The sequence below is a fragment of the Trichomycterus rosablanca genome, chromosome 2 (assembly GCF_030014385.1).
Source record: "Trichomycterus rosablanca isolate fTriRos1 chromosome 2, fTriRos1.hap1, whole genome shotgun sequence".
In the NCBI taxonomy this organism is placed as follows: domain Eukaryota; kingdom Metazoa; phylum Chordata; class Actinopteri; order Siluriformes; family Trichomycteridae; genus Trichomycterus; species Trichomycterus rosablanca.
In genome coordinates, this window is record NC_085989.1 from 40550101 (window position 1) to 40563662 (window position 13562).

Sequence of the window (13562 nt, forward strand, 5' to 3'; positions counted from 1 at the left end):
AACAAATACGTACATACACCATACAAATCATAGTACAAAATCAAAATAGTACATCAACATCAAGAATAATTAAGATAAAAACAAAGAGAGCAGCATAAGACAGTTCATTAAAAATTAGCTAAATTATGAGAGAGAACAACAAATATAGAACAATTTCTTAAAATTAGACAGAAACAGGACAGATTTACATGCAATCAGGAAACTGAAAACTTTACAAGTTTTAGGATCTAGGACTTCACATTTCTGTCGTGATCTAAGTATAAAAACTATTAAAAAGAATAGCAAAAATAAAAGCATTTATTTTGTGTTGTTACAAGTTAAATGCCACTCTGAATAGATGAGTTTTGAGAAGTGACCTTTGCATGATCTTTGCAGCTTTACTCCTCTGTGAAAAGTATAAAGATTCTGGAGTATATCTGAGAGAGTTGTGTCGTGCCTAAACATGAAAAATACTTACCCTGAAACAAATGTGTTGTGTCCATGTACTTTTTTTAGCCATATAGTATATATACAGGACTGTCCTGTCCTTGAAACATGTTGCTAGATCTGGTAGTGGGTAAACAGGCCTTGACTTGTTCCCGAGACTTGTTTGAGGTTAAAGATTGACCATGTTCTGTCTGCTGAGGGGCGATCCAGTGTGCTGTATACCCTGAATAGGTAATCTGATTAAACCGTGTTGGCAAACTTAATGTAGGGAAGTGTGCCAGGTGTGCATATCAGTGTATGTGTGTGTGTGTGTGTGTGGGTAGGTGTGGGTGTGTGTTTGTAAAATGTCTGGATGTATAAATAACTTTAGTTTCATGCTTCAGTGATATTGAAAAAAATAAAAGTGGACTGTTACAGTTGTACCGAATACATTATCATTAATAAATCAGTGTGTGGTGGTGTACAAAAGGAATTCCTTTTTCCTGATTTCTGGAAAATTATTGTGGACACTATTTGCTAAAATACATACTTTGTCTATTTTCTATTCGAAATACATTATTTGAAATACATAATAATAATAAAAAAGCACAGCAAGAAAAATCTGCAAATGTTAATAAAGTTGCTCTAATAAAATTACTGTAATTGTGCCATGTGCAAATCTATTCCGTTTTTTCAGTTGCAAAATCTCAGAATTTATTAACTTTTTATGCTTTAACTCACTTGTTAGGTCCAGAACTGGCACTAAATATTGTTCGCTATGCCAAATTTAGAGCATAATAAATTCTCAAACACTGTGCCTACACCCAACAACCATGCGTTCCTCTAAACAGCTCATCAAGCATTGCTTATAAGGGACGTCTGTGAATGATTGGAACACATACTTTGATTGTTGAATAGTTAGTTGGATCTTTGACCACTTTACTGACCACTTCTTCAAAAAAACTTTTTTGTCCAAGTGTTTAACAACTTCAGTTTCGAATCTCAGCTCTGCTATCCAGCAGGCTGGACGCCTACATGATCAACGATTGGCTGTTGTTCATACAGGGTGAGAAGCCAGACCAGGGACTCCTCATAACTGATACAATTACGGCCTCTACTGGCTGATTGATGGTGCCTGCACAGAGTCGAGGAATAATGCATTGATCAGGGTGTGGCTCTCCGTGCACAAAGCTGATCCGCATATGAACTCACCTTGTGCAGGTGAAATGATGCAGTCGTACTGCACGTGTCGGAGGGGGCGTGTGTCAGTTGCGGCGCTCCTCAGTCAGCAGTGGAGGGTAGTATTGGTAGAAGGGAAGCGTAATGTAATCAGGGTGATTGGATACGACTAGATTAGGGAGGAAAAAAAAACAACAAACTTCAGTCAAACTTTAATAGCAGCCTTTTATTCTATGGCAGTATAAAGCTTGCTGAAATATAGATATGGTTTAATTAATGGGTCTTAATTTAAATCAGACCAAATGGACTTTACATTTTCTTTCAGCAGTAGATCAATTCCTTTGTTTATTTTTTATTTTTTGCACCCTCCCCCCCAAACTTTCCTCTCAATCTAGCTGTATCCAATTACCCGATTGAGCTCCACTCTGACTGAGGAGAGCCGTAACTAACACACGCCCCCTCAGACACGTGTGCAGTAGCCGACTGCATCTTTTCACTTGCATGAGGTGAGTTCATATGTGGATTCACTTTGCACATTGAGTCACACTCTGACCCCATTATCCGCCAATTCTGTGCAGGTGCCATCAATCAGCCAGCAGAGGTCGTAATTGCATCAGTTATAAGGATTTCCCTTTCGACATCCTCCCTGCGAACGAGCCAATCGTTGTTTGTGTAGACGCCCAACTTGCCAGTAGCAACAAGTTTGAGATGTCAACTCTGGTGTGCTGGCGTGTTTTACCACTGCACCACCTGAGCGCTCTAGCATTAGGTCAATTTAATATTTCTTTTTAGTTCTGGGGCCAGTAATAGTTCAGTGGTTAAGGTACTGGACTAGTAAACAGAAGGTTGCCGGTTCAAGCCCCGCCACCACCAAGTTGCCACTGTTGGGTCCCTGAGCAAGGCCCTTAACCCTCAATTGCTCATTGTGTTCTGCTCACTGTGTAAGTCGCTTTGGATAAAAGCGTATGCTAAATGCTGAAAATGTAAATGTAGTTCTGGCCACTGTTCCATGTACTTTTCATAGGATGAGAAGTTGCTTAGATAGATAAACTCTTTAAATCTATAATCTGCGCTTCAGATCATCTCCTTATAATGCCTGTGGCTCAGTCTGATAGTTGATGTTACACTAGCTCTATACACCAATCAACCATAACATTAAAACCACCTCCTTGTTTCTACACTCACTGTCCATTTTATCAGCTCCACTTACCATATAGAAGCACTTTGTATTTCTACAATTACTGAATGTAGTCCATCTGTTTCTGTGCATGCTTTGTTAGCCCCATTCAGGACCCCCTCAGGACCACCACAGAGTAGGTATTATTTAGGTGTTGGATCATTCTCAGCACTGCAGTTACACTGACATGGTGGTGGTGTGTTAGTGTGTGTTGTGCTGGTATGAGTGGATTAGACACAGCAGCACTGCTGGAGTTTTTAAATACTGTGTCCACTCACTGTCCACTCTATTAGACACTCCTACCTAGTTGGTTCACATTGTAGATGTAAAGTCAGAGACGGTCGCTCATCTATTGCTGCTGTTTGAGTTGGTCATCTTCTAGACCTTCATCAGTGGTCACAGGACGCTGCCCAAGGGGCGCTGTTGGTTGGACATTTTTGGTTGGTGGACTATTCTCAGTCCAGCAGTGACAGTGAGGTGTTTAAAAACTCCATCAGTGCTGCTGTGTCTTATCCACTCATACCAGCACAACACACGCTAACACACCACCACCATGTCAGTGTCACTGCAGTGCTGAGAATCATCCACCATCAAAATAATACCTGCTCTGTGGTGGTCCTGTGGGGGTCCTGACCATTGAAGAACAGCATGAAAGGGGGCTAACAAAGCATGCAGAGAAACAGATGGACTACAGTCAGTAATTGTAGACCTACAAAATGCTTCTATATGGTAAGTGGAGCTGATAAAATGGACAGTGAGTGTAGAAACAAGGAGGTGGTTTTAATGTTATGGCTGATTGGTGTATAAATGGGCACAGACATGCTGTAGTTAATCATAATCAATAACAAGTAATACAAAGGTTGTACCACAGAGTAAATGACAGAATTTTTTACGCCACCAAATTAATAATAATAATATTTTATAATTTATCAAAAAACGTATGAGCTCACATAACTATTTAGCTTTGCTGTATTAAAAATGTCACATAAGCATTATGAATGTAACCACTGGCCTTGTGCCTTGTTTTGTGCTTAGCACTATGTGTAATCAGCATAAATATTCTGAAAGAAAAAGACAATGTGTGCTAAGCACTTTACCGGCTGCTGAGAGACTGGAACAGAATGGAATTTGAAACGTTTTAGCTAAAAATGTTTCCATGTTAAAGGTGTTTTTTGCAGAAACGTTTCAGATTTCGTTCTGTTCTCCAACTTCACATGGAAGCTGGGATAACTGATGTGGATCCATGTGGATGATGCAGGTGAGTAATTATCTGGGGATTGAGAATGTTCACTTTATCAGTGAGGTTTATTTCTTCTGAGGCAGTGGTAGCTCAGCGATTAAGGTACTGGACTAGTAATCAGAAGAGTGCACGTACTTTTTAAAATTATTTTGTTTATGCATTTCTCCCCCTTTTCTCCCGACTTTGGCATATCCAATTACCCAATTGCATTATGCTTCCTCTCTACTGATGTTGATCTCCACCCTGGTTGAGGAGAGCCTAACACATGCCCCCCCCGACACGTGTGCAGTAGCCCACTGCATCTTTTTACCTGCACATGGCAAGTTCATATGCAGATCAGCTTTGTGTACGGAGAGCCACACTCTGATCAATGCATTATTCCTCGTCTCTGTGCAGGCACCATCAATCAGCCAGCAGAGGTCAGAGTTATGAGGAATCCCTGTCCGGCTCTCAACATGTTTTAACAACAGCCAATCGTTCATGTAGGCGCCCAGCCTGTTGGATATCAGAGCTGAGATTCGAGTGAACGTACTTTTTATCTCAGAGACTTCTCAGAATATTTTGGATTCACAAACTTCTTTGAAATACACTATATTGCCAAAAGTATTTGCTCGTCTGACTTCACACACATATGAACTTGAGTGACATCCCATTCTTAATCCATAGGGTTTAATATGATGTCGGCCCACCCTTTGCAGCTATAACAGCTTCAACTCTTCTGAGAAGGCTTTCCACAGGGTTTAGGAGTGTGTTTATGGGAATTTTTTAACCATTTTTCCAGAAGCGCATTTGTGAGGTCAGACATTGATGTTGGGCGAGAAGGCCTGGCTCGCAGTCTCCGCTCTAATTCATTCCAAAGGTGTTCTATCGGGTTGAGGTCAGGCCAGTCAAGTTCTTCCACACCAAACTCACTCATCCATGTCTTTATGGACCTTGCTTTGTGCACTGGTGCGCAGTCATGTTGGAACAGGAAGGGGCCATCCCCAAACTGATCCCACAAAGTTGGGAGCATGAAATTGTCCAAAATCTCTTGGTAAGCTGAAGCATTAAGAGTTCCTTTCACTGGAACTAAGGGGCCGAGCCCAACTCCTGAAAAGCAACCCCACACCATAATCCCCCCTCCACCAAACTTTACACTTGGCACAATGCAGTCAGACAGGTACCGTTCTCCTGGCAACCGCCAAACCCAGACTCGGAAAAGCGTGATTCATCACTCCAGAGAACACGTCTCCACTGCTCTAGTCCAGTGGTGGCGTGCTTTACACCACTGCATCCGAAACTTTGCATTGCGCTTGGTGATATACACCTGTGGCCATGGAAGTGATTGGAACACCTGAATTCAATTATTTGGATGGGTGAGTGAATACTTTTGGCAATATAGTGTATGTTGGCCTCTAGTTAAATATGCTGAGTAAACATGGGTGTGTCCGAGTGTTTAAAAACCTGTCCAAAGACTGTAAATGGTAGTTACTAAAGTTAATGTACATCGTTTTTTATCTGATATCTCTATGTACATTACTCTTAAAATTACTTACTGAAGACTAAGTAGTTTGAAGGCCCCAGAGAAGTGAGGGATGGGTGATGAGGAAGGGTTCATTAAGCACCTCTCTATAGCCTGGGATGGGAAAGAGCTTCTGCAGACATCAGCCAAAGTGTAATTGAGGCATATATCAATTGAAAGTTCAGGAAGACTAGAATTGGGTAGAATGGGTGAGGGTTTTATTAGGTTAGGAATTTCCACCTAACAAGAACGGACAATGAAATGTCTCCATAGTGATAAGACAGCAATCATATACACCGGTGAGGCATAACATTATGATCACTGACAGGTGAAGTGAATAACACTGGTTATCTCTTCATCACGGCACCTGTTAGTGGGTGGGATATATTAGGCAGCAAGTGAACATTTTATTCTCAAAGTTGATGTTAGAAGCAGGAAAAAAGGATTTGAGCAAGGGCCAAATTGTGATGGCTAGACGACTGGGTCAGAGCATATCCAAAACTGCAGCTCTTGTGGGGTGTTCCCGGTCTGCAGTGGTCAGTATCTATCAAAAGTGGTTCAAGGAAGGAACAGTGGTAAACCGGCGACAGGGTCATGGGCAGCCAAGGCTCATTGAGTGCACGTGGGAAGCGAAAGCTGGTCCAACAGACAATGGGTAATGATCTGCTAGGAACCCTTGGGTCCTGCCATCCATGTGGATGTTACCTTGACCTGTACCACCTACCTAAGCATTGTTGCAGATCATGTACACCCTTTCATGGAAATGGTATTCCCTGATGGCTGTGGCCTCTTTCAGCAGGATAATGCTGTTCAGGAATGGTTTGAGGAGCACAACAATGTGTTTGAGGTGTTGACGTGGTCTCCAAATTCCCCAGATCTCAATCCAATCGAGCATCTGTGGGATGTGCTGGACAAACAAGTCCGATCCATGGAGGCCCCACCTCACAACTTACAGGAGTTAAAGGATCTGCTGATAACAACTTGGTGCCAGATACCACAGCACACCTTCAGAGGTCAAGTGGAGTCCATGCCTCGACGTGTCAGGACTGTTTTGGCAGCAAAAAGGGAACCAACATAATATTAGGAAGGTGGTCATAATGTTAAGCCTGATCGGTGTATGATGTCATGACAGTAAAGATAATGGTGACTATCTCTTTCAGTTTGCTTCAAAAGTAACATTTAAATGTGTATATATGTCTTTTTCTATACTGCTGTTGACAATATATCAAGGGTTTGAATATGGTTATTATTCACACGACTAAATATGGACAAAATACATAGAAACATGCATCAATACACAGCAACATGGACATGATTTTGAATGTAACAGGGCCTTAATTAGCACCTGTTGGCATATAATTGATCTGAAGTGTCAGGATTTGTTGCAGATAGTAATTATGAATATAAAATGTAGGTGTAATGTAGTGTAGGTGTGTTTGTGTGTGTGTATGTGTATGTGTCGGAGTGCAGAGATGTAATTATCTGCAAAAACAGAGTACATGCTAAACAAACATGGTGTAAATGCACATGGTTTAAACCCCATGCGTGGTGTAATCCAGAGGTGTAAATAATAGACAGGGGACAGTAGTAGCCTGGTGGGTAGAGCTTTGGAGAATTAATTGAGAGGTTGTGAGTTCAAATCGCAGATCTCCCATGCAGCCACTGTTGGACCCTTGAGCAAGGCCCTTAACCCTCTGTGCCCCAGGGGTGCCGTACAATCGCTGACTCTGGGTTCTGACCCCAGCTTCCAAACATCTGTATATGTACACTGATCAGCCATAACATCATGACCACCTACTTGTTTCTACACTCTCTGTCTATTTTATCAGCTCCACTTACCATATAGAAGCACTTTGAAGTTCTACAGTTACTGACTGTAGACCATCTATTTCTCTACATACTTTTTAGCTTGCTTTCACCCAGTTCTTCAATAGTCAGGACCCCCACAGGACCACAGAGCAGGTATTATTTTGATGGTGGATCATTCTCAGCACTGCAGTGACACTGTGCTGGTATGAGTGTCCACTCACTGTCCACTCTATTAGACACTCCTACCTAGTTGGTCCACCTTGTAGATGTAAAGTCAGAGACGATCACTCATCTTTTGCTGCTGTTTGAGTTGGTCATCTTCTAGATTTTCATCAGTGGTCACAGGACACTGCCCACGGGGCGCTGTTGGCTGGATATTTTTGGTTGGTGGACTATTCTCAGTCCAGCAGTGACAGTGAGGTGTTTAAAAACTACACCAGCGCTGCTGTGTCTTATTCATTCATACCAGCACAACACACACTGACACACCACCACCATGTCAGTGTCACTGCAGTGCTGAGAATGATCCACCACCCTTCTATATGGTTAGTGGAGCTGATAAAATGGGCAGTGAGTGTAGAAACAAGGAGGTTTTAATGTTATGGCAGATCAGTGTATCTACGACAAATAAAAGCATTCTTTTCTATAAGGTCTAAGTGTTTGTGGTCTTCTTTTGTTTGTTATGTGTTTAGTTTAGGCAGTGTGGTGACCCTTAAAGTTCTCCTATGAGGTGATACCCACCTCGTCCACCCTCAGGCTCCCCACCTAACGCCAGCATAGGCAGCAGCACGACTAAGGGATGTCACAGGTGTTTCTACTGAGCCTGATCATCCTTTTCTCCTGTACCCAGGTATGTGCATTTATTCTTCATTTTCTGCTGTTCTTTTTTATCTTCAGTCCCCCACTCCTCTCTCAATGTTGCTTTTCTCTTTTTAATTGGACTATGTAACTATTTTTACATGCAGCACCAGCCCACTTTCACACATACTACATTTGGTCTGTTCAGTCAGGGTTTCAGAGGGTCTGGCATATCAATCAAATATTGCCATACCATATCATATCATCGTTAATGCACAGCTGTAGGCTTCAGTAGGCAGCAAATCATATAATATGGTTCGTGCGCTAAAAACGCTATGGAGCACTGTGCAGATTAGATACAGCTCATGAGTTAGCCAGGTAGCGTTAACACAACAGTGTTAACAGATAAAAGAGGATTCCTCAATATGGTGGAAAAAATTAACAAAAACAGATGTAGGATGAAGAGAGGAAGACCAAATATGCACTGGAAAAACCTGCCAAAGAAATTAGGCGTGTCAGCAGTTTAGAACAGACTAAAACACTATATACTGCATGGTTTGTCGAGCCACGGCACACAGTAACAATCCACATATGCAAGGACACGATTCCTCTATAGACAGAGCTTTTCAGAGCAATAATAAAACACTGGATTCCAGCAAGGTATGTCTTACGACAAAACGGGCGAAAATACTTTAGATCAGTTGCTTAACCATTGTTATAAGTGGACTGGAAGCGGTGATATATAAAGTCATCCACTTTTCTACAAAAGATCTGTGATCAAGTTGTGCAGTGGAGTTTGCAAATGTGGTTTTATTTGTTAAAGGGGGAGCTAAGGGTAATTGTATAATACTTAAATATTAAACAAACAATAAAAAATTTATTTATTGCAACTGTTTCACGTGTACTGATTCCATCATATCTTGTGTTATTTTGTAGGGCCAAGCAAAGCTTATAGTACTCAAAATATTCATTATATACATGGTGAAATGAAAATGTTTTATATTCTATGTACTTATGACAGTAGAATTTCACAGACATATAAAAAGCCCCAGTCATATAAAAAAAAACCTACTGTGATATACCATGAAACTGTCAGAATCTTAAAAAATACTGATACAAATTTTACGACCAAGTCGTAGTTCTATGCATTAACTCTACTCTACACTATTCTGTTCGTTGACCCGAGTTCATCTCAGATGAGCTGAAAGACAGTGAAAACTGTGCTATAGTCAGATGAGTCCACATTTTAGCTCATCCATTCTTGAAATTGTATTGCACATGATGAAGAGAACAATAGGACATGGACTATTGAGTAGCTTGCAGAGAGGAAAGATTTCGCTTGATGAGGTTGATTATTAGTCAATTACAGCCACTCTTCAGGGTACAGATTCAGGAATGAGAGAGTTTTGTAACAAGCAAGAATGGGCAAAAATTCCACTTGCAAAATTGCAACAGTTAGTCTACTCAGTTCCCAAACCATTAAGACATGTCATTATTATGAAAGGTGATGCAACACAGTGCTAAATATGCCCCTGTCCCAACTTTTATGAGTGTGTTGCAGACATCAAATTCCACGTGTTCATATTCACAAAATAAGTTGGTCAGTGAAAAGATTGGAAATCTTTCTACTTTTGTCAATTAAATAAAGGGTTAAAAGAATTAATGAATCACAGATTCTTACTTTACTGCATAAAAAATGTCCCAACTTTTATGAAAATGGGGGTTTGTATACCAATATACACCAATCAACCATAACATTAAAACCACCTCCTTGTTTCTACAGTCACTATCCATTTTATCTGCTCCACTTACAATATAGAAGCACTTTGTAGTTCTACAATTACTGACTGTAGTCCATCTGTTTCTCTGCATGCTTTGTTAGCCCCCAACAATGTTCTTCAATGGTCAGGACTCTCCCAGGACCACTACAGAGTAGGTATTATTTGGGTGGTGGATCATTCTCAGCACTGCAGTGACACTGACATGGTGGTGGTGTGTTAGTGTGTGTTGTGCTGGTATGAGTGGATAAGACACAGCGGTGCTGCTGGAGTTTTTAAACACCTCACTGTCACTGCTGGACTGAGAATAGTCCACCAACCAAAATTATCCAGCCAACGGCACCCCATGGGCAGCATTCTGTGATCACTGATGAAAGTCTAGAAGATGACCAACTCAAACAGCAGCAATAGATGAGCGATCGTCTCTGACTTTACATCTACAAGGTGGACGAACTAGGTAGGAGTGTCTAATAGAGTGGACAGTGAGTGGACATGGTATTTAAAAACTCCAGCAGAGCTGCTGTGTCTGATCCACTCATACCAGCACAACACACAGTAACACACCACCACCATGTTATTGTCACTGCAGCGCTGAGAATGATCCACCACCTAAACAATACCTGCTCTGTGGGGGTCCTGACCATTGAAAAACAGTGTGAAAGCAGGCTAAAAAGGTATGTAGAGAAACAGATGGACTACAGTCAGTAATTGAAGAGCTACAAAGTGCTCCTGTATGATAAGTGGAGCTGATAAAATGGACAGTGAGTGTGGAAACAGAAAGGTGGTTTTAATGTTTTTTGGCTTTCAAATTTTTGTCTATATTCTTTCTGTTTCACCATGACTGTTTCTGTGCACAAAGCGAGATTCATTGTCAGTGGACAGCACAAAGCCCTAACCTGAACCCTGTTAAACTCCAGAATTCTTGTTATTGTTTCTGGTTAAGTTCATTCATTCATTGTCTGTTTCCCACCGCTTTATCCTATTCAGGGTCACGGTGGGTACCGTTCACTGGGTGAAAGGTAGGAAACACCCTGGACAAGTCACCAGTTCATCACAGGACAAACACCCACACACATATTCACACCTAGGGCAATTTTAATAGCTCTAATTAATCTGACAGCATGTCTTTGGAGGAAATCCACGTGAGCATGGGGAGAACATGCAAACTCCATACAGAAAGGACCCATACCACTCCACCTGGGAATCAAACCCAGAACATTATTTCTGTGAGGCAACAGTGCTTTTCTTAATTTGGAAATCTCACTCACCCACACATGACTGTGTTTCTGTGTACAAAGCGAGATTCATTGTCCAGTGGACAGCACAAAGCCCTGAACCCAACCCCATTAAACCCCAAAATACTTGTTATTGTTTCTGGTTAAGTTCATTCATTCATTGTCTGTTTCCCACCGCTTTATCCTATTCCAGGTCACGGTGGGCAGTGATGTATAAAGTACCGAAAGGCCATACTTGAGTAAAAGTACAAGTATCTAACCAGAAATTTACTTTGATAGAAGTAAAAGTCACCTTTTAGAATATTACTTGAGTAAAAGTCTAATGTTTAATGTACTTAAGTATCAAAAGTAATTTGATATAAAATGTACTTAAGTATTAAAAGTAGAAGTAAAAGTAAATGTTTTTAGTATAAATGGAAGCGGTCATTTAAATATAAAGATTGTTTTTTAAGCCAGTAAACCACCTTAACAATTAACCTGTTTTCTTCCTTTCATCTGAACATAATTAACTGTTCACATCACCTGTTTACAATCACGTCATTATTTAGTTGTTTTAATTTATTACTAGCCCTAAATGTTCTTGTTCCAACGTTTTTAGAATGTGAGTCGATGTAAATGTAAGAAACACTGCATCTATTTTATTTGCATTTTCTATACTGTCCCATTTTTTTATTTGGGTAGTATATTTCAATAACAAAAAATAATTTGGGCATAATTAATTTAAAGCAAAACTCAAGAGAGTATAACAAAACGTGTGGCACTTTTATCCCTTTAATGATCTGTTCAACCATTAATTCAAATCAAGTAAACTAAGCTGTATTTAAATAATATTCTTTGGGGCCATATCTACTCACTGAATGGCATGTGTTAAACAAAAAAAATATTGGTATTCTTACTTTAAGAAAACACCATTTCTAACTTGAAGCCAACAGCTGAAAAATAATTAATAATAAGTTGGATAAGTTGAGTTCTTGTTGAGATCATTAAAGGGTTAAAGACGTGCTGCATGTTCCTCAGCACCATGAATCTCTCCTCTGCCGGTCTAATACAGAAGTTATCTGAGGAACTATTTGTCCGCAGGTGAGTTTTTAAAAATAATGGATGTGTCTTCATTTGTTTTGCAGTCAATGAATTCCAAACAAATTTAGTAATCGGTAAAAGTGGTAGGTGGATATCTGAACAATGTTCATGCTAATAATATGAAAAAACCGCTGATGCTGCAGCTTTAATTTGTTAATCATTGTTAACTTACATCAGTGTGTTGGACAGGAAGCTTCTGAAATGTCCATATTTGCGTGTCTTTGGGTGAACGACGCACTTTTAGAAAACTCCGATAGCGTTTAGAGAACGTTTGCACATGCGCATTAATGTGTTAATGAGGCAACAGTGCTCACTGTCACTGCTGGACTGAGAATAGTCCACCAACCAAAATTATCCAGCCAACGGCACCCCATGGGCAGCATTCTGTGATCACTGATGAAAGTCTAGAAGATGACCAACTCAAACAGCAGCAATAGATGAGCGATCGTCTCTGACTTTACATCTACAAGGTGGACGAACTAGGTAGGAGTGTCTAATAGAGTGGACAGTGAGTGGACATGGTATTTAAAAACTCCAGCAGAGCTGCTGTGTCTGATCCACTCATACCAGCACAACACACAGTAACACACCACCACCATGTTATTGTCACTGCAGCGCTGAGAATGATCCACCACCTAAACAATACCTGCTCTGTGGGGGTCCTGACCATTGAAAAACAGTGTGAAAGCAGGCTAAAAAGGTATGTAGAGAAACAGATGGACTACAGTCAGTAATTGAAGAGCTACAAAGTGCTCCTGTATGATAAGTGGAGCTGATAAAATGGACAGTGAGTGTGGAAACAGAAAGGTGGTTTTAATGTTTTTTGGCTTTCAAATTTTTGTCTATATTCTTTCTGTTTCACCATGACTGTTTCTGTGCACAAAGCGAGATTCATTGTCAGTGGACAGCACAAAGCCCTAACCTGAACCCTGTTAAACTCCAGAATTCTTGTTATTGTTTCTGGTTAAGTTCATTCATTCATTGTCTGTTTCCCACCGCTTTATCCTATTCAGGGTCACGGTGGGTACCGTTCACTGGGTGAAAGGTAGGAAACACCCTGGACAAGTCACCAGTTCATCACAGGACAAACACCCACACACATATTCACACCTAGGGCAATTTTAATAGCTCTAATTAATCTGACAGCATGTCTTTGGAGGAAATCCACGTGAGCATGGGGAGAACATGCAAACTCCATACAGAAAGGACCCATACCACTCCACCTGGGAATCAAACCCAGAACATTATTTCTGTGAGGCAACAGTGCTTTTCTTAATTTGGAAATCTCACTCACCCACACATGACTGTGTTTCTGTGTACAAAGCGAGATTCATTGTCCAGTGGACAGCACAAAGCCCTG

The 13562-nt window shown here is 40.7% G+C and overlaps 1 protein-coding gene across 1 annotated transcript in view; it reads left to right on the forward strand.

Moving 5' to 3' along the window:
- Window positions 1-13562, forward strand: part of gcgra (glucagon receptor a) — a 148004-nt gene that overhangs the window by 96803 nt on the left and 37639 nt on the right. Inside the window, exon 2 of the mRNA XM_063015746.1 lies at window positions 8004-8161. Coding sequence (XP_062871816.1) covers window positions 8111-8161 — 51 coding nt within the window. The 5' untranslated portion in view covers window positions 8004-8110. The remainder of the gene's footprint in view (window positions 1-8003; window positions 8162-13562) is intronic.